At 38.2% G+C, this 22,609-nt stretch overlaps 1 protein-coding gene across 1 annotated transcript in view; it reads right to left on the reverse strand.

The window, feature by feature from the left end:
• LOC114691906 (myosin-15) overlaps positions 1 to 22,609 on the reverse strand; it is a 128,936-nt gene that overhangs the window by 72,178 nt on the left and 34,149 nt on the right. The window contains 9 exon segments of the mRNA XM_028867466.2: positions 967 to 1,090; positions 2,809 to 2,926; positions 5,039 to 5,126; positions 6,022 to 6,089; positions 9,055 to 9,187; positions 10,203 to 10,379; positions 18,717 to 18,887; positions 19,743 to 19,775; positions 19,777 to 19,893. Of these exon segments, the coding sequence (XP_028723299.1) occupies positions 967 to 1,090; positions 2,809 to 2,926; positions 5,039 to 5,126; positions 6,022 to 6,089; positions 9,055 to 9,187; positions 10,203 to 10,379; positions 18,717 to 18,887; positions 19,743 to 19,775; positions 19,777 to 19,893 (1,029 nt within the window).

Consider the following 22,609-nt stretch of genomic DNA (forward strand, 5'->3'; position numbering starts at 1 on the left):
TAAATAGCCATATTTAAGAAAGCTGGTTTTGGCTTATAATTGAATTTTTAAATTACTCAATGATTCAAGCAATAATTATTTTCCAATTCAGCACACTACATAAAACATTTCATGTGCACAAGTAGTCATCTCTGAGAACCTGGTTCACATTCTCTTACTCTGTTGTCTATCACAGAAAGGTCAATTCAGTGTTTTATAGAGTGGCACGAATTTGACTAGACGATTAGTTATAAAAATTTATATGCAAGATGGAGTTCAGTTCAGCAAGGGAGTGCTTGTGTAGAATGTACAAGGCCCTACATTTAGCCCTCAATATTGAAATAATGTGAATAAAATTTAGACTTGTTTAAGTAACAATGTGTGGTGGTATTCTAATTGTACTGAAATGTGATTTTGATTGTATGTTAATAAATAAAGTTGCCCGGGGGTCAGAGCTATTAGAGCCATAGACAGAGTGTGGCGGTGGTGGCACACGCCTTTAATCCCATAGATCTCTGTGTGTTCAGGGATACAGCCAGCATTGGAGACATATGCCTTTAAGACCTAGGGGGCTGTACATTCAGACAGTGACGAGGCAGTCACGTGTTTGGGTTTACAACCAATGAGAAGGCAGAACAATAATACTATAAAAAAGGCGTACAGACAGGAAGTAGCTCTCTTTCGGGAAGCTGGGACACCGCAGGTGGAAGGGTGAGATTTTAGCTCTGAGCTCTGATCTCTCGGCTTTCTCTTTTACATTGTTTCTGTGTTTCTTATTTAATAAGACGGTTAGTTACATAAATAACAATGGATTTTCTTTCTCAAGCAGAATTGAAGTTTCCACTATGAACTGGTCTCTATTTGTATTATTTCTGGTCACAAGAGCTGAAGAACTTATTTAATAATTAAGCATTTACCAATATTTTAAAATGTACACCTTTCCCTCTTCTTCCCCCACAAATGCATTCTTTGACGTTTCTGGGTTACCTTAGTGACTCCACACAGGTACTGGGAATGGTCTATCTCCAAGAAACCAAGTACTTCTTCAGTTGCTTTTCTGCTGCTCACAAAGTCACTCTTTGAAAAGGTCCTTGGGTTTAGAATGCAGTACCTATTTTGAAATGGGACCAGGGGATCATATGACTCAAAGAGAACTCTGAAACAAGTGAGGGAATATGGTGATATTTTATTTGTGCTGAAATGTGATTTTATTTGTATGTTAATAAATAAAGTTGCCTGGGGATCAGAGCTAAAAGCAAGCCATTTAGCAGAAGTCCAGCAGTGGTGGCACACACCCTTAATCCGATCACATGGCAGGCAGAGTCTCTGTATGGTCAAGGAGACAGCCAAGCAGTGACCCAAACCTTTAATCCCAGAACCAACCATAGAGACCTGGAGGTCTGTATAGACAAGCAGTGATGAGGAAATCACATGGTTGGGTTTAAAGCCAATGAGAAGGTAGAACAGAAAGTAAATAAAAAGACAGGTCACACAGGAGAAGCTCTCTCTCTCTCTCTCTCTCTCTCTCTCTCTCTCTCTCTCTCTCTCTCAGGGGAAGGATAGCAGCGAGTGGTAAGCTAAAGGGAATCGTGCCTCTTGCTCTGATCTCTTAGGCTTTAACTCTGTATTTAGCTCTGTGTTTCTTATTTACTAAGACTGTTTAGAATTTCATCTACAGGGGAAAGCTAGTGCAGACACCTATCTTTCCTTCCAATCTGTCAACTCTAACACAACTCCTGGCCAAAATAGTGAAGATGCTATCAGCTATCCGTCCAATGGGTCAGTTTATATTCTCTACAGTGTTGTGGTTATTAACTTAATTTTACTGAGGAAGTGGGGACTGAGAAAAAAAGAAAAGGGGAAAAGTGTAAGTATCTCTATTATGTGGACAGGGAAACAAAGGTTGAATTGACTTTTGCCAAAGCTTTTCACCCTGATGGTGAATTGTAGACACATGCCTTTCAGTTCCTAGACAGGTGTTCTTGCTCTACCACATTTTGCGCAAATTGTCTTGATAAACTAGAATTTTCATTTTCAAAAGGACATGGATATCCAAGATGCCTCTCCTGCCTCTTATCACCTACACACTACTGCATCCTTCTTTGCATGGCTGCTAAAAATGCAACAGCTTGATTGGGTGGCAGCTACCACAAAGCACATAGACTTCAGAGATTCACTTTAGGCTGTTGTTGCTGGAGAGCTTCTCTCTAGGTCTCACCAAGCCCCTGCAGTCCCACAACCCACGTATAAAATAATCACTGAGATGCTTATATTACTTATAAACTATATGGCCGTGGCAGGCTTCTTGTTATCTACTTCTTCTATCTTAAATTAACCCATTTCTATTAATCTATAAGTTGCCATATGGCTCGTGGCTTACCAGTACCTTATTTCTTGCTTGTCATGGTGGCAGCTGGCAGGTCTCTCTGCCTCAGCCTTCCACTTCCCCCAATTCTCTTCTTTGTCCCGCCTATACTTCCTGCCTGGCTACTGGCCAATCAGTGTTTAATTTATTAACCAATCAGAGCAACACATTTGCCATACAGAGCATCCCACAGCAGGCTGTCCATCTTCTTTCTATATATATTTCTTCTATATATGGGTCTAATATCCACTAACAGAGATTTAAGGGCTCTGCAGCTATGTAGATATTGAATTTAAGAACAAATAATGTGGAACTCAGTCAACATTGTGTCTCATCACCACAAAAACATATCAATTTATAGAGTGGAGTACGCCAAGCAAACAAACAGTGCATGCATAAACACTCAACACAGAGGAAACAAAACAGACTGTTCTAGACTTTGGGAACCTCAAATGTATGTCTACCTTTGCTTAAAGTCATCATATAGCATCCGATTTGGAAAGCCTTCACGGCATACTCTAATCCCCTCCAAGACACCATTACATCGCAGCTGCTGGAGAACCAAGAAAGGGTCCAATACACCTGAAAGAGAGGGACACATTGACTCTGCATTCTCAAATATCTATCACATCAGATATTATCTTCATTCCTGCATCTTGTGTTTAGAAGAAAGTTTGAATTCAGTGTAATGTACACGAGTGTTCACAGGAGCTCACTAACTCCCAGCCTGACGATTCCAGTACTTTTCCTAATAGGAAGGATTCTACAGATACGATTTACCTAGAATTCTTTTTAATGTAGAACAAGCTGATAGATAAAACTCTATAGGCATATTCTCCTGGAAAATGAAAAAGATCACATATTTTTCTATGTGCAAATGGCTAACATCATATGCATGCTAACTAGAAGCAGCTAGAGAAAGTGAGCGGAGCCCAAGGTGGGCTACCATTTCCAATAGGAGGCCAGAGAAACTGCAAGGTTTGGGGAGGGGCAGTGCAAAGAGAGGGGAAGGTGGAACAACCACAAAACTCTGTTTGCTTGTATGCCTAGAATGGATTTGCCCACATTCAGGGCGTCTTTTCCCCCTATTCTGTTGCCGATGTCTACATTTATTCTCTAGTACAAGCATTCTTCTATCACCACTTTGTTCAACAAAAGCAGCCCTTCTACAGCTGCCAGCTGGAATCTCTGGTAGAAGCCTTTGAAAGGCCAACCAAGGACCCAGCGTTTCTGACCTTCATCAAGTCTCTGGACAAAGCCAAGGACCATCCCTTTCACAAAGGCCTGCTATGTCTCTAACTATGTCTCAGATCACAGATGTAAGCTAGACCCTATGTCTGTACTCCAGTCCTTCTATGGACAGGACCAGATCTTTTATAACAAGGGAGATTAGAAGCTTCTGACACGTTAAGATGAAACCCGTTCATGCCCTTTATTAAATATGAATGATTGTTTTAAAGCATAAAGCTTTTGTTGAAAACTTGCTGAAATTCGATTGATTCCATAGAAGTCTTCTAATAGTAGCAGTATTGTTCCAAAATTCAGAGGCAACTGATTGTATTCTTTGATGAAACAGGACACTTAGATGTATTCTAAGCCCAGCTAAGGTCTGGGAATGTAGCAAATATGGCATCTTTGCCTAGCTTGTGTGAAGTCTTGTGTTATTCTAGTCCTAATACCATGACGTACATACATACACACACATGCACACACAAACACACTGAACTTATAAGAAAAAAATGAAGCTATATATGTGTATACACACAAACACAAATAAATATGTAATGCTGAAATGTCTCCATTATAAAAATTCCAATAACAACATTACTTGGCATTACAGTCCCTCTAATTAGGTCACAGTCTGTCAAGATTGGATTCTTAATTACAGTAGATTCATAAAAGTACAAAAATAGTACAGACCCACACAGATCATAATCAACTCTGTTAGAGTATGAATTCTAAGAGTGGTTGATGATCTGAAGACATAGTGTTTGTCATATGGGTTCCTTTAAGTCTGAGCACCTCAAACTAAAGCTCTAAGAATACTAATATTTCAAAGAGTTGGCTGGAAAGCTTTGAATTGTGATCTAAGGAACATGATCCAGAGAATGAAATTTGGCTGAGCAGTTTTGAGAATTGCAAATGGGAAAATCACCACGGTCCTATCATCACCATCTTGTCCCCATTAATTCATTGAGAAAGTACCTACCATCCAGAAGTACATAACTAAGGAAATGGGCATGTTAAGGGAAGATGCTAAGTTTGGAGAGATTACTAGATAAATGTTTAACATTTTATGAAATGATCTTCATGGTCAATTTAGGTTATGAAGACCAAATAATAATATTCTTGTGCTAAAATATCATCCCAATTGATTATTCAATCCCTTTAAGAATATTTTCTCCTTCTAATGAGTGGAATAAAAGTGCAGCACCCATGTTTTAAATTAAAATTCAAAGACCAGTTTCCTATGGAAGCTACTCTGGGAAGTCTTTTTTGTATGGCTACCTGAAACCAAATTCAAAGCAGCCTGGAGGAGGCTCCAGAGACCTCAAATTTTACTTCCTTTCATTGTTCAATGCGAAAATCTATCCATATATAAAGGAAATGGTAAATAATTCTTTAAAATACATTCAACAAAGCTGAAATAAAATATATTCCCTACTACAAACTGTAAATACGTCTAGTTCTTACCTGGCATTTTGTTCATATTTGGATTTATACATCTCACAAAATGAGGTGTGGTTGATTGCAAATCTGTCATCAATTTATTTATGTTTTCCTAAAATAAAAGCCATAATAAACACAAAATCACTTTGCAAGTGGCAAAAGAACCCCAGAAAATCTAAATCTGTCAGCTGAATCTGATATCCAACATGAGCACCAATAGGGAGACAATGAATTCAACATTATTACATGCTTACCAAACACATTATTTTCTTTCCTATGGCAAGTCAATACTTACCCAACAGCCATAGTTCCACTGTGAATCATTTCCACCTGCTTTGAATTTGAATTCAGTGGCTTTTGAATCCAAGCAACAAGGTTGCTTATGATTTCTTCCATTCTCTATTTTGGAAGCCTTTATTTTAGGTCAGATTGTACAGAATCATTATCTGAGATTGTTTAAAACATGCATTTTAAGAGTGAAGGAAGCAGGTTGGAGAACAGAAGGAAAGGCAACCATGCTGATTCAACCTCGGGCTTGATTCCACACACCCAGTCACACCACAGTGGTCCTCTCTTGAAGAAGAGAAGAGCCAAAGTTAGGAGAGGTAGACATGAGGTGCCTCTGCTTCCTGTTGCCCAAAAGCAATTCTAACCACTGGGAGCCATTATGAGCCAATAGTCACACCAGCCGGAGGACTAGAACAAGGTTGACAAATGGAACCTAGTCAGGGCACCACTAGTGACTTCTAAAGCCCTTCACAATGACAAGATGGCTTTATCCACCTTACTGTCTTTATGTAAGGCTGATGAAATGGCTCTGTGTGTAAGCATATTTACACTGAAGGCCTGGTTACCTAAATTTATCCCCAAATCCAAAAGGCAGAAAAGAACTGAGTTCATTTCACAAAGCTGTTTTCTGACTTCCACATGTATGCTCTGGAATACATGCTCACACATCATCCACACACAAAATAATAATGATTGATTCATTTAAAAATGTAAATTACTTTATGCAGAGATGAAATCAACTGGAATGATGCTCCTTTCCTGTGTGTCTTCTCACCAAATTGTTTAGCTTAAAAAGCAAAAGAAGAAAATGGTTTAAAAATTCTTTTTTCCATAATACATAGTGTTGTCATAGTTGATAAAAAACAAATTCATCCAAGTTTTTAAACATGGTAGTATGTTCCAAAAAACTTAGAGAGTATGTACATCCTTCACAAAATGCCTATAGTGCTTCTCCCTAAAGAAATAATCAGAAAGCTATATAAAGATACCCACTCAAACATTATCTAGTCACTGTGGGAAAAATCTGAGCAAAAGAGAAATTAAGAAATGTCCATTAAGACACATTAAATTATGAATAAATATGCATACAGTAGAATACTTCAAGCTTTAAAAGGATTATGTAGATCATATAACAAATATGGAAATACTTTGTTTTATTTTAAGAGAAGAAGTTACAGAATGTCTATTTTGAATATCATTATCCTGATTGTGTATGCCTAGTTTTAAGCACAGTTAGGTTATAAGTGACTGCAAATGAAACATCTTGGGAGACCTGGAAACAAAAATATTACTAGTAGTTACCTCCTGTGTGATATAATTGGCCCTTTTACGTTTATCTTTTTAGTTTCCCTACATTAAGTGTTTATGGCAACACCAAAATGCTTTCAAGGTTTATGAAAAAGGCATATCTATTCCCCATTCCTTATTATTGAAGTGAAAGAATTTACACTAAGTCAAAATATCTTGCAAACAGCTGTGTAGTCCTAATTTACTCAGATGTACAACAGTAGAAAGGACAAAAGCCACGGGCAATCTGGAGACTGTGGGACACCTATCAGTACAGAACACTAAACACATATTTTCTGAACCTGAATAGTGACTATATAGAGGCACATGTAATGAAATTTAATCATGAATGTCCTTTTGGGAGGCCCAGGTCCTCTAAGTGGATCACATGATTTCTGTGCACTTTTTCACTTCCCCCATCTTTGAATACAATTACCTGACATTTCATTTTGAAGCTATGACTCTGATCTAAAATACATCAATTTGCAAACAATTTAATGTAAGAGTGAGTTAGAATTTTAGAAGCACTTATTTACAAGAATGCTAGAATAAAATTTTTCAAAGATAATTCTTCCCTTCCATAAGCAAAGAATGCAGTACACCTTGAAGAGAGAGACTCCAAATTCCTTCCCAATGGTCTGGCTATCCCCTGTTCTGATTCTCCTGTGTGTGGTCAGATAACTATCCAATTAAGAACTGTAATGTATATGGCCACTTCCTCACCAACTCAGAGATACCATAGAAGACCCAGACTAAAGGTGGGCACAGTACTCTGTGCCAGTCATCCTGGTTGCTTAGGAGACTGGGGTAGAGGACAAGAAGCTCGAGGCCAGCTACTGTCAAGAAACAGTCTTTTAAAAAAAAAAACAAAAACAAAAAAACTAAGAGTAGAAACAAGCAACTGTACTGCCCCCAAATTATCAAAATCAAACACAAACACTTTTAATTCTCTATCTCCTGTAGTAGAATAATTTAAGGTGTGTTACTTTTGTTTATGTTGCATTTGTTTAACTCTATGAAGCTGTGTTACTGTGCCTGTCTAAAACACCTGATGGTCTAATAAAGAACTGGCCAATAGCAAGGCAGGAGAAAGGATAGATGGGGCTAGAAGGCATATATATATAAAGAAAACTGTGAGGAGAGATTGAGCAGCCAGAGAAGGAGGAGAATTGCAGGGGCCAGCCACCCAGCCACCCAGCTACACACACAGCAAGCCATGGAATAAGAGGAAGATACAGAAGTAAGAGAAAGGGAGAAGCGCAGAGGCAAAAGGTATGTGGGAGAACTTGTTAAGGGAAGCTGGCTAGAAACTAAGCCAAGATAAGGTCGGGCATTCATAATTACGAAAACACTTCCATGTGTGATTTATTTAGGAGCTGGATGGCAGCCCCCCACCAAAAGAGTAAAAAACCAACAACAACAATCTCCTCTTGACATAGGCCAAGAGTATGCCAGGTTTGCTCCTTAATTATGTCATCATATGCTGAAAAATCCAGGAAATGCTAAATTCTTCATCTACTTGACCATGCTATTCAGGAGTCCTAAAACAGGCTAAGAAAGACCAGGAATTAGTGTGAAGCTGGCTCTAAAATAATAGGGAGGTGAGAACATTAGGAAGTGAGAGTGCATACCCTATGGAAAGAATAGCTGGTACATTCCATTCCATGTGTGCTGAGGGAATCTGAACTTGCCATATTTAATATTTACCAAGAGTTCTCATTTTGCAAAGGAAAAGAAAATCTAGTTGCAGAGGAAATATTTTGATTTTTCAACCTGTATGAACCAAAGGAAGATGATAGACAGATGATAGATAGATAGATAGATAGATAGATAGATAGATAGATAGATAGATAGACAAACTGACTTTGTCCCAAAGCTGCCTTAGGACATCTTAAACTTAGCTCAAATGTTTCTCTGTAACCTATAAGTGAATATGAAAACAAATTATAGACAACTCTGAGCAAGGTGCCAGGTCCTAGTCAAACATAGTCTGCCAACTATTCAAACCATGCTCACCTAACGTAAATGTGAGCTATAATCAGCAAGGTTGTCTCATTAACATCCAGTTTTACACATCATTTTCTTGTCTCTAGATAGGAATAGCAGCTCTTATCCGTGTGGTGGTTTGGTGTAATATGAATCAGGTTTTTGTTTTGTTTTGTCATTTCAGACTGCCAATCAATTCAGAATTGCAAATAAAGTCAACTAAGATTTGCAAAACTTAGATTAGTTTCTTGGTATCTATTTGAGGATTATTGTTGTCCCCAAACATTCATCAAACTGTATTATCAGTTCTCTCTTTGTAGGTAAGTCTAGAAGAAAGCATGAGTTGGCCATAAACACTCTAGAACAGGGAAGACATCACAGAAAGAAGTTGTTATCACAGAAAGCAGAAAGGGCTTTGTAAAAGCCAGGTCACCATCAACCCCCATGGGGAGGTAAAACTTCAATGGAGACGGACTCACCACTGCCAGAAATGATGTCCTTGGTAAAGAGACTCGCCAGAACTCTGTTGGAGGACTTCTGAAGGAGAGCCACCGCAGTTTCATTAAGAATGTCTTTGTTCTTTCCAAGCCAACCACTGACGTTATAAGGGACCTTCGGAAAGGCATGCGCTTCAGGTAACAATATGAGAAAAGGTGTACATTCATACATTCAAAAAGGAAAGGTATGCATTGCTTGAAAAAAATGTGCAAGTTGTATCCTTTAGTGTTAATTTAGTAACAATACTGAGTAACATTCCAGAAGGCCATCTCATAGCCCAGTGGGAGTTTTAAATTTTACATTTTTCAAAGGAAAGTAAAATAAAAAGATTTGACAGAGAAAGAAGTGATAGGTGAAAATAAACGTAAAGGAAAGGATAGAAAGGAATGGGAAGGATGGACTGGACCTTCTGTCTCCATTAGAAACATCAGCATCTTTCATAGGCAGCACTAGAAAAAAAATCATCTGTTCTCTTGACACATACTGAGTATTCAGGAGAACGTTAACAAGTACAATAGTATTTTACATGTAGTTATAACTATATTCCATGACATCAAGAAGAGAACTATATCTGGGGACACTTGGGAGGTCATTTTTAGGTTGAGGTATATTGTTATCATTCCTTAGTTATATATCTGCTCTCTTACAATCACTGACTAGAAGAAGGAGAAAAAAAAGATACATATGTCACTTGGGAGGCAATAAGGGTCATTCGAAAAATTTGGGCCAAACTTTAGAGATCATTATGTCATACATGTCTTTAAAAAGGGTGATTTGAAATCACTTACACAACGTCAAGTTTTTTTTAAAAAAAAAAAAAGACAAACAAGGCAAGATGGTCCGTGACATTGAAGATCTTCAGGCAAAGCTTCCTGCAGCTGCCCTGTTTTGAGGCTGGATGACAGAGTTCATTTTGACATTTCTGACCTCTGTGACTAAGCTACTGTAGCATGGACATTTCATTTCCTGAACACCAAATGATGACACCACCTTTCCTCTGGCACTGAAGTGTACTTGTTCACCTCATCATTTAATATAAACAGTACTAAAATATTAGCTGAGGATTTTGTACAAGTTCACTTGATGTAGAAACCAGAAAGTGTGGGCTGGAAGTCTAGGGCTGACTCACCACTCCAGCATAATGAGCAAGTTCAAAGTGAACTTCGGAGTTCTTCCCAGCAGATGCAGGTTTCTGGAAGTAAGGTGACTTCCCAAAATGGTTATCAAAGAGCTTGGTCTCGAAAGTCTTGTCGGTAGCTTTAGAAAACATACATTCCTCTTCAAGGATGGAAAGAATGCCCATGGGCTGTGGGAGAGGGATGAGAGTGAGTTGTAAAAACACCAGAAAAGAGCATTTCCAGTAGTACATCAATAGAAATCTTTTATAAAGAATTTAGTTGATAAAGGGAAGCTCTTTCCAGCACAGAACTAGCCAATCACCTCATGTATCCTGTAAATATTTATTACCTGCACAGTGTCACACTGATACCAGCAGGGGCAGCAGTCAGCCACACACTGTAATGACATTCACGTGGGACAGAGATAACAGGCAAATAAACAAATAACTGGAAAATTAACTTAGTTCCATGTAAGTGCTCTGAAGAAACTAAGTACAAAGACTGGGAATGAAGCAGCAGAAGCGATTTTACCAATGAAAAAAACCCAGAAAGATCTGGTGAAGGTATTCTGGAAGAGGAAGCAGAAAATAAAGATATCAGGGACCCCAAGGCATAAGACTCTTGTGAGTATAACATCCTGTCCAAATGTGACCCAAGCAAAGCCAGTGGGAGGGTGAGGGGGGGGAGATCCCAAAGTTAGATGCAGCTGGATCCCAAAGAACTTACGCGCTGTGGTAAGATGGCTGGCTTTGTAATGTAATGAGAAGCCTTTGGGGGGACATTTAACATGAAGTGATGTGAATTGATTTGTGTTTGGTGGGAAAAACAAATGGTTTAGGGGAGGAGCCAGCCAAGCAGATTGAAAAGTTATGAGCTAACAATGCTTTTTTTTTTTTTTTTTTTTTTTTTTTTTTACATATTAAAGGGCTTTAGGAATATACAAGGAGATGGGACAGAAAATGTTATTACTTCTTTAAGCAAATTTTCTCTAAATGGTCATAGTCCTGGCAACTTGTTTGCTCCCTGCTCATTCACTGTGGCACATGCAAACAAACGAAGGGGTAAAGTCTCAGTAATGCCAGAAAGCAGGCTGGAGTTGGCCATAGCATCAGAGTTGGCTGACCCCTAGTCTGCCTAGAAATGGTGTCAGAGCTTGTGAGAAGTCATTTGAAATGTGATGTAGTTGAAAGTAGAGCTATGTCACAATTTTCTAATAAAGAAAATAAGGGGTGTAAGACAATTTTCAACCTGAGCAGTTTCTAATAGACACTTCCACTAAACAATATGCACAGGGAAAACACATTTGGTGAACAAGGAAAAATCAGGGATGTTTATGATATTTATATATTTCTTTCATATTAACATTATTTACCTATCCACTCTATGAATAACTTTGAAATGCCTTCTAAGATCAACTCACTATTTTAGATAATTAGAGATATGACAACATTACTTAGACATAGGCTCCAGTCCTTAAGCATGTAGCCAAAAAAAAAAAAAAAAAAAAAAAAAACATGTAATGCGTAGTCAGCAAAACAGGCAGCCCAGAGAAACAGGTGAAAGGAGTTCAAGGCAGAGCAATTAAGATAGAACACCATTGCTTGTTACAAGAACGCAGGCCTCCTGATTCTCACCAACCCTTTTCTTTCTTGAGTCTGGAAGGGACATTGAAGATTGTCTTAGTTAGGGTTACTATTGCTGAGAAGAGGAAAACATTTAATTGGGTGGCTTACAGTTCAGAGGTTTAGTCCAATACCATCGTGGTGGGACATGACGGCGTGCAGGCAGACATGGTGCTAGAGAAGGATTTGAGAGTGGAGAAGGAGCTGCATGTTGATCCAGAAGGCAACAGGAAGTGGTCTGAGAAACTAGGCATTGCTTGAGCATCTATGAGGCCTCAAAACCCACCTCCACAGTGACACACTTCCTCCAACAAGGCCACACCTTCTAATAGTGCCACTCTCTATGAACTTATGAGGGCCAAACTACCAAAAATATCACCTCTAACTTTCCTAGTAGATCATTGAGTTCCCATCAAAACTGCTTTCTAAGGGCAGCCACTTATGTTTCCATGCAGAGAGATTATACCAGAGTGAAGGCTCTAGATATATAATGTATTAAAACAAAATTTTTTATACTTAAAGTTCCTTGTTCTAAAGATCTCACTGTAGCCACAGAAATGAGTTTTATTCCACATAATTCATCAGATATTTGAAGATAAAAGTTTCAATTATTTACCATATATATATATAATTATCATTGTGTATGTGTGTGACAGGGAGGTGGACACACACCTGTCACAGTACATCTACAGAGGCCATAGGACAACTTTGTTGCATTCTCTCTTTCCACTTTTATGTGGATTCTGTGGCTCAAACTCAGGTTGTCAGGCTTCTATGACAAGCACTTCTACGCATTGAGCCATCTCACAGATCTCAGGGTTTCTATCTTTTTGAAAAAAATGCTCATGGACCTAGAGCCTGTATTTTATAGAAACTATATTGAACAATATTCCAAAAGTAATTCTTGACACCTCTCTGCATTCCAAGACTTGAGATGAAGCGAGTAAACAAGTATTGTCAGCACAAAGCATTCTGTGTAAAATAGATACCCATCTTGTACATAAAACACTGGCTTTGTAAACGCTTGGCAAAATGAAAAATGGGGACTATCAAGAAGGGGAGTGGAGAAAAGTGGAATGCCATAACTTACAGCTGAAGGACTCCTGCAAACTCTTAAAAGCTTGGATGAATGAACTCCATCTAGTAGCATGTATTTTTCTATATACCAACAGCCAACACTTATAGAGAAAGCTAGAATGAATCATCTTAAAACATAAGCATTTCCTAGGAGGAGGCCTGTTAACAAGAGGACAGTGGCAAATCCCCACAAGGAGAGACAGTGCTCATTCACACAGAGCCATACCCACACCTGAAGAGCCCCTGGTCCCAAGTCCCTGGTCCCCATTGAAGTCAATATCGACTTGGAGATGAATAGAAGTTTGATGTAAACCAAGTAGACATCACACCTTGAAATGTAACAGTTGCAACACCAACAAGGAAAGGTGGCTGCCTTCAAGGTCTCCTTTATTTCTCAATTTCTCTGGAGGTGTAAACTTCCAGTGACTATGGAGCTCTCCAACAAATAACTTCCAAATGCATTGGAAAGGGATAATTATTGCTGTCCCATAACATCTTGCACTATTGTCTTAGAGTCTTTTCCTGTTGCTGTAATAAAATAGCCTGATAAAAGCAACTTAGGGGACAAGGGGTTCCAGGGCCCAGTCCATCATTGTAGAGAAGTTACATTGTAGCAGCGGGAGCTCAAGACAGCTTTTAACATTACTCACAAAGTAAAGACGTAGAGAACATTGAGTGCATGCTAGCTCTCAGCTTACTCTTTCCATTTCAGACAACCCTGAATCCCCAACTCAGAGAATGGTCCCACCCACACTTAAGCTGGATCTTTCCATATCAATTAACCTAGTCAAGAGGATCCCTTACAGACATCCTCAGAGGTTAACCTTAGTCTAGATAATTCCGCACAGTCCGCTTTGAGGCATCAAGTTGACAATAAATACTATTACACCTATATTTCACTGTAAATGGTTTGAATCAGATGCTCTGACCAGATCATTTGTACTATGAATTCTCCCTTTTTAAGAATCATGAATCCTGCCTTCCTTTCTTCACAATCACTGTCTTATTGCCAGCATGTGTGCTGCCCTAGTTCAGGACCTCTTATTTCTCTGGAGCCTTCCTACCAGCCTTGACTTATAGCAGATTAAATCTCAGCTGCTCTGTTTTCCCCACTGCCCATCTCAGAACCCAACTTACACCCATTGCTTAAAATAAGCAATAAATTCATCAAAAAGCCTTTGGCAGCCTGTTCCCTCTTTCTCCTCAGGTATTCTTTCTGAATATTGGAGGTTCCTAGTACGGATATGACATTTCCTGTCTCTGTGTGTTGGTGCTTGCCCGTCCTGCCATCATCTCACTAGCTATCTTTACTTGCAGAAATAACACCCATTTCTAAAGATACAACCTAAACATTACTCCTTTCCTGGCAGGCTGTTATAGATGCATAGAGACACAGTCAACCTCTGGCTTTCTGGCTGCTCTGGACCTTTCTTTGTCTGTGTCTCTTATTTTTAAAAAGACCTTTTACACTTGTTAGACTTACAATTCCTTTGCTTCTGCCCAGTGTTTGAGATTTCTACTGGTTATAGGTTGATCATCTGCACATTGCTGTGTGATCATTGTGTACCTTGGCAGCTGGGGAAAACCAAGAGGGACTTTGGTATGCCAATCCTAAGTTCCTCTTCCACTGGACATTCTGATTAGATCCCCTAGCAAACAACCCCCCACCACATAGGAGATAGGCCTGGGTTTCTATCTTCTGTGAGCAGTGAAATAATTTAGACATGCCCATTCCATTCTCCTGCAAAAATTCAGAGTCACCCTATTGCCTCAGAGCCTGCCACCTTTAGCTCCTACTTACTCATTCTGTTCTGAGAGTAGCCCTCATCTGGCTTCAAGTGGTATGAGGCATCAAATCCCAGAAATAAGAGCAAAATATGCACACCATGACAAATAAGTTGCTGAGCTCCTCTGCTCAGTGTTAGAAGCCACATGTTCATCCTTCCACATAACCTGGGTCAGAGATCCTTGTCTCAGCAACAGGGTGAGGAGGACAGGATCTAGACAAGTCACTGAACTTAGATTTATCTATTTAGTGAAAAACAGCCTTGGTTTAAAGACATCTTTCCAATTATAAGAGGAGTTCCTTGAGTGGCAAGATGATGACTTTTAAGACTGTATTCCCTTAGTCTAAGTCCTCAGGAAATTTCTAGTAAGTAATTAATTGATAGGTTAACATTGATACATATTCCAACATGTAAAAATTTGAATTCTGGAACATAAGCCACATGGCTGGGGAACAATAGACAAACTGTAAAAAAGCATGAAGCTATACATTAACAAAATTGCAGACATATAAGATATAACTACATGCTAATGTCAATTATTTCATACAAAAATAGCAAAATTAGCACAACTAAAGAACTACCCTTGGGAGACTGCAATATTTATTTAATGCTGAGATGTTACTAGGGTTTAAGATATTTTAGAATTTTTTTGGAATATTTGTTAAAATTGTCTTCTGATATGGAAAGCTGTTGTCTGACAGCATATCACTATATAGAAATCACCAAAACTTATCTCACTCCAAAAGTTAATCCATCCCTAGCCATGGTGCTATTGACATTATTAGCTATTGGAAGAGGGAGAGACAGTTTGCTCTAAGGGTGTATAGAGATGGATTTTCCTTTGGGCCACCAGTTCCCAAAAAACAACATGGAGACATATTATTAATTTTGAAAGCTTGGCCTTAGCTTAGGTTTGTCCCACCAGCTCTTATAACTTAAATTAACTCATTTATATTAATCTACATTCCGCCACGTGGCATTACCTCTCTTTCATCTTGCACTTCCTGTTTCCTTTCTGGCTGGCTGGTGACTCTACCTTTCTTTTTCCCAGTCTCTCTATTCCCAGAAGTCCTGCCTAAACTCTTCCTGCTTAGCTATTGGCCATTCAGCACTTTATTAAACCAATCACAGTGACACATCTTCACACAGCGTACAAATATCCCACAACATTCAAGAATAGTTGAGCAGCACATATTGCTCTTGAAAGATTAAAGAAACAAAGAACACAACGTTGAAAGTGGGCTGGATAGAGAAGGAGGGTGGATATGGGAGGAGCTGGGTGAGGGGTGAATATGATCAAAACATATCATATAAAAGTTTCAAAGAACTAATGAAAAGGCAAGTAGGCAAATGTAAGAGAAAATGTAAATTCAGACCAAGTCAGGCATATGAGAGTAATGATGTGATCCACCATGCAACACATTTTACACTCAGCATCTAGTATGATGGTAAGTACTGAAGTGAATTTTCTCTTGAGGCCAATATAATTCTAAAAATTTATTCTAATCCCATGGAATAATGCTAGAGCTTTTAAAAATATACTGAAAAAGTAACAAGTTCTTAAACACAAAATTTTGGCTATTTGTCAAGAAATAACAGGGATAATCTCTTTAACAAAGGTTTAAACATAGCCACAAATATGTAATTGTATGATAATACTTTTGTAAGTAAATTAAGTTCAAACTAGAATATTTCAATAATAAAACAGGAGTGAGTTAATCCTATAATAGATTTATTCACAGCATTTATATGGAAGGAGCTCACTGTGAGCTTGGAGAAAGAAATTAATGGTTAAGCTTGATGTTAAAAATATATTAAAATTCAGTATGATTACATTTTTGTAATCTTAAAAACATAAAACTTTTTGAAAACCACTTTTTCAAGTCCAGCTAATTGCTTGACCTATAATACAAAACACAGGAAAGGGTAAATCAGAAATTTGTATTTTAAAAGATACTTTAAGATAACTATAATATCATCCATTTGTTTAATAAACCAATATTGAGTAACACTCTGTGGATAGCATGGTTGGTTTGTGTTGTGGTGGAAAACACAGAACCCGAAAACCTTCTAGGAGGGGGAGGCCAGACAAGAGTCACAAAGGAATAAGGAAATATCCATTTTGTGCCCAGAATTGGCATAGGGTCCCATGATGGTTCTGAGGAACTAAAGCTGGGCCTGAGGTGGTCATAGACTACCCAGCTGAGGGTGAAGCTAAACTCCCAAAGCAAGGACAAAGAAAGATCCTGTTTGTCTCCACATTGTGTTGCTTAACCCTCACAGCACAGAACTCATTACCTCAGGTTCACAGACGAAAGGCTCAAGTTGGTATAAATGGCGAGCATGTTTACCTGTCTCTGAAAACACAGGGGAATGAAATGGGAAGAAAAAGAAAATTCTTTCCCCCATAAATATGCCAAGTATGACACAATGTGTTTTCTATATATTGAGGTATTGTAGTTACTTTGAATTAAAAACTTCTCATGATTCATTCTGTATAAAGAATTAAGTTTTATCATTAATATAAACAATTTTCTCTATAGAACCCAAATCAATATACTGGATCTTTTCAAAACATTTTATTTTTCAAGAGCATTCTTGCTATTACTCTGACCTGAGTTCTTTGAAGTAGTTAAAGACTTATCTTTGCTTTCTATCACCTGGTCAATATTTTTTTCACATTTTATCAAACCAGTAGAAAATATAACAGGAAATTACATCGGCATTGCTACTGTATAACATGGAAAACTCAAGGCTGGAATAAATGAAGCAATAACCTCAGGTCAAATAAAAGTCAATAGCATTGACCTTCCACAGAGTGAACAATCCCTATATCCCTTCTTTCTATTTGAAAATTGTGTCTCATTATAGGCAGAAGAAGCAAATGTTAGAAGTGACAGTTCCTAAAAGTTAAATCTTACCCTTTGCTGAGCTGAAGCTCTGTTTTATTTCTAATCAGAAAATGGACACACACACACACACACACACACACACAATTTACCACACAACAGTTGGTTTATTACTATCATTTTAACAAGATTATAGTGATATCAGGAATCCATTTTTTTTTTATTCAACCTGCCTTCCCCATCAGGAAGTTCACTGACCAAACTAAAATCAATGTGATGTTTGTTCCTTTTAAGAATAATAGGATTTATTTTTGTCTAAAACCTTAGAAAAATAATCTGCATGAAACAATAAAGGGTCAGTTACCCTACATCCTTCCTGACAGAGTTGGTGAAATCAAATGTTAAGGAAACTAAAGGTCTTTCAAAAAGGCAAAGGCTTTGGCCTGCTCAGACTTGTCTCCAAAATATACCTCAATACCTGATAAAACCAAGAAAATGCTCAGAGTTATTACCATGAGACAATGCTTGTTTTTATAGAAAAAAGCAGCAGAAAATAGAACACAAGACCTTCTACCAAACCCCATTAGTCCATCCCAGAACACAGAGCAGAGTAGGGGGCCTCACAAAATTCAGAAACCATATACTATAGCTGATTTGTTAATAAGCCATGGAATACTTTCACAAATTATTTAAAATAGCTGGTACTGGTTGAATTAAATGAACAAACAATGTTCTGCTACGTACCAGCCCTAAGGATTTAGATCAGTTGTTTATCTGCATGCTAATTTGCCAAATTTTCTTCAACTTCCCCTGGTATGTGTGTGCTCATCGTTAATAAGACAGGTGCTGCAGAGTTCACATTTTCAGCTTTGGTTTTCCCTTGAGAAAGACAGAGCTTGGCCATTTGATTTTCAACAAGTGCCCTTGCATTTTAACAATGGAGATCACACACAAGCTGCGAAATGTGCGGACAGACTGTGTTACACATGATGGAGTAGGGCAGCTAACAGGAGAGTTTAGCTGGGATGCCATGGATCCTGCACACAAAGACCATCAGGAAAAGATAGACAGAGCCTTCCAGATACATTCCCCATCTGCTGGCAGAAGCTACATCCTGAGATGGATCAGCATAGAAAGCTGTGATAGTTCATAAACAAAATGGACAAGGAGAATAAATATATATACCATACCTTCTCAACGAGATCTATGCAGGCTTGCAAATCCAGACCATAGTCAATGGATATCCAGTCAAGACCTTCTTTCTTGTATTCTTCTTGCTTCAGAATAAACATGTGCTGATTGAAAAACTGTTGCAACTTTTCATTGGTAAAATTAATGCAGAGTTGCTCAAGACTATTGTACTATGAATAGGTAGAAAGAGAATTAAAAATAAGATAGAAATCCACTTGCAATAGTACATATTAATAAGAAATCATAATCATCATCACATGATGGCAAATATACCCAAGCAGTAACAGTGCTCAGCTAAGTTCCTGAGTCATCCAGATATATCTATAAGCTAATGATTATTGTAATGAAATAATACTCAATGGAATTATGATTCAAAAAGTCACAAAAGACCTCTATTTACTTTGATTCAAATATGGATTAAGAAATTAAATACAACACTAATTGTAATAATAATAATTATTACTAATTGCAGCTCTTCTAATCAAAGTAGTCCTTAGATTTAGGTATAACGATTGCAATTATTTGTTTGGTTTTGTCTCCTTTTTAAAATTAAAATAGAATTATATCAACCTTCCCCCTCCCTTTCCTCCCTCCAACCTTTTCCCATGCATCCCCACTCTCAAGTTGATAACCTCTTTTTCTTTGATACTGTTACGTGTGTGTGTGTGTGTGTGTGTGTGTGTGTGTGTGTGTGTGTATGCACAAATATATAGATACAGTCTGCTGAGTCTGGTTTTGTTGTGTGGATGTGTGGTTTCAGGGCTGACCACTCTGGATTGGATAACCTATAAGGGTCTCATCGCTGGGAGAGACTAATTCTCCTTCTCTGAGCACTCATTAGTTGCCTGTATTTAATTGTCTAGGAATAGGTCCCTGGAGATTCTCCCCCTGCCACATTCATTGATATTAAGCAAAATGATTCTCAACATGCTTTGATCATGTTTTCCCATGGTTACATTTCACAACTCAAATTTTCTAATCTCCTTGAAATAGTCGTTGATTTTACTCTTACCATGTATACTTACATCAAGTATTTCAAAACCAGTGATGTCAAGAATCAGCTATGAAGAAGTGGCTTGAGAGCTTGGCATCCAGGACCTGGTTCATGCGTGCCACTAGCCACTTAAACAGCCTTTCGTAGATTGACTTAGACAGTGCACCAACAGCATAGGTTACCTAGAAATCATATTTAAATTTTTTCTTCATAAATATGTGGTGAGGTAGCTCAGTGTTGTAAGACTCTTGCTGCTCTTCCAGCCCTCAGGCCAGATAGTTTACAAATTCTTGTAACTCTCAGTTCCAGGGATCCAATACCTTCTTCTAGTCTCACACATGCTCACACCCACATACAGACTCATACGCATAAACAATAAAAGTAAATATTTAAAATATTCCTTTTGTTTTAAAAAATGTTTTAATCCTGAGCATTGTCTATCTGCAAACACCTTCCTCTAGTCAAATCAGTATATGTTTATTAATCTTCTATGGTTTTAAAATTATGCTGAATATAATGAGGAAAAAAGAAAACAAGCAAGAAAGGGTTGGAGAAACAGAGGAAAGTAGAGTAGAAGAAAGTTAGCACAGTGCCTCCTTATCAAAAGTACAGGTGAACGAAATCATATTCCTATTAATATCCCAGGATATGGTTTTATACTGTGCTAGAAAGACTTGTTCATTGTAGTACAAAGACCTGCTATCAGTATCAGCATCATCTGGAACGTTTAGAAGATGTCTGGACTCAGGCCAAACCCTAGATGTACTGATTCTGTATAGTAATACTATTCCCATTCACCCAGGCCTGTTACAAGAAAAATGCTCTTATGTCATCATGAAAACTCTCCTGCCCTTGGTACATGATGATATATCGCATTCCCCATTTCATGTGTAAATTCTTAACTTGTCCTAGCAAGAAGCCTATTAATCCAGGTCACCAGTGGTCCTTTTTTCTTGATGTCTTCTCTTAGAAATGTGCCATCACTCACTTCCCTTCCCTCTTCTTGCCCTATAAATTCCTACTTGCCATGGCTGTATGTAGAGTTGAGTGCAAAGTCTTTTTCCTGTTGCAATATTTCCTATTACAACTGTCCTGAATAAAGTCTTTCTCACCATTTAATAAGTGTCAGGATATACTTTCTTTTAATGCACTGTGTCTAATAAAGTTTTTAAACTATTAATATTAAATATTAAAATCTATAATCCCTATAACATACTTTGCTGTTGCTGATGCTGCTGATTGATAAACTGCATGACCCTTAGCAGCTGACTCACTTTCCCCGGGATACGGTACTTCCATCCCAATAATGTTCTTGGAGGCTCTGTCTAGTCTTGACCTCCAACTCTTCATTATTTTTGTTCTCAGTGTGGTCATCGCCTTCCTGAATGAAGAATGGCCTCAGGGAAAATCATTCTGATACAGATTCACCTGTCAGAGTAAGGCTAAGAAAATTCTTTTTTACTGTTCCCAATTAGATGAGATAGTTTGCTTTTTAATGTTGAAAAATAACACATTAGCTTTCTTAACTAGTTCTGTTGAAGGCTGTAGTTGCAAATTAATCCCCTGTAATGCACAAATTTAAGACTTGGATTATAAATTAAAGTCATCATACAGGCTCGTTGGTTTTATAAGAAGAAAGACCCTATTCTGTAGTCATGGTAAATCACACATCCATGTTACAGTGAGTGTCTAAGAAACAATAACACTGACAAATACTTATAATATGACTCAACTTCCACCACGTTGTACAGTTTTAGTACCTATAAAGCACCTGGTGGTTGCAGAGCACTGTGTTAGATGCTGGTGTACTAGAATGACTCAGGCATAATCCATGACCTTAAAGGTCGCCAAGGGTACTTTAAATGTTTCCTCAAATAAAACACATCATAAATATTCCTGGTGCAATTACTTCCAAATATTGTAAGACAAGAAAGAAATAAGCATTTCTATCGTGTGTGTGTGTGTGTGTGTGTGTGTGTGTGTGTGAGAGAGAGAGAGAGAGAGAGAGAGAGAGAGAGAGAGAGAGAGAGAGAGAGAGAGAGAGAGAGAGAGAACGTGTATGTGTTGGAATTGACAAATCTATGCTAGGCAAGTGTTCTACCACTGAGGTACATCCCCCAGAGGCACAAATTAAACAGACATTTACAGAACCATCATCTTCACTACTAGACTTAAATTAAAGAAGGGATTGGTATGGAGTGGAGAAGTGGCTCAGAGGTTAAGAGCACTGGCTGCTCTTCCAGAGTTCAATCCCCAGCAATCACATGGTGGCTCATAGCTATCTATGAGGAGATCTGGTGTTCTCTTCTGGAACACAGGCATACATGCAGGCAGAACACTGTACATATAATAAATAAATAGATCGGTTTTTTTTAAAAAAAGAAGGCATTGGTAGTTCAAAGTAAATGAGACATTTGCCTCCCTTGTAAACTGTGCCATTGTCCATTGTCCTAATTTTCTCAGTGAGGCTCAAGGTAAATCCGAGATGGTCAAGCCTGTTATGGCTTTCACATATCCAGTCCATCAACTATATGTAGTGGGTTTTTGTTATTGTGTTTGTTTTGCCTTTTGGGGGGGAGGGGAGTATAGACAGAATTTTATATAGCCCAAACTAGCCTCAAACTCACTCATCCAAAGATGACCTTGAATCCTGATTCTTCAGCTCCTGCCACCTGAATGCCTCCCATATGTCACCAAAACCTGGTGTGTGTTTGTGTGTGTGTGTGTGTGTGTGTGTGTGTGTGTGTGTGTATTTGTATTTTATGTGTGGCAGAGACAAAGTTATGACTTCACAGTACCATTTTCTCTTTCTAGAAAGACCATATTCATCACCTTTCCCATCGTGACAAGAAAATATGACAAATTCTCATCAGTGGATATAAATCAAAGTCTTAGCAT

This window comes from Peromyscus leucopus, chromosome 12 (assembly GCF_004664715.2).
Source record: "Peromyscus leucopus breed LL Stock chromosome 12, UCI_PerLeu_2.1, whole genome shotgun sequence".
In the NCBI taxonomy this organism is placed as follows: Eukaryota; Metazoa; Chordata; class Mammalia; order Rodentia; family Cricetidae; genus Peromyscus; species Peromyscus leucopus.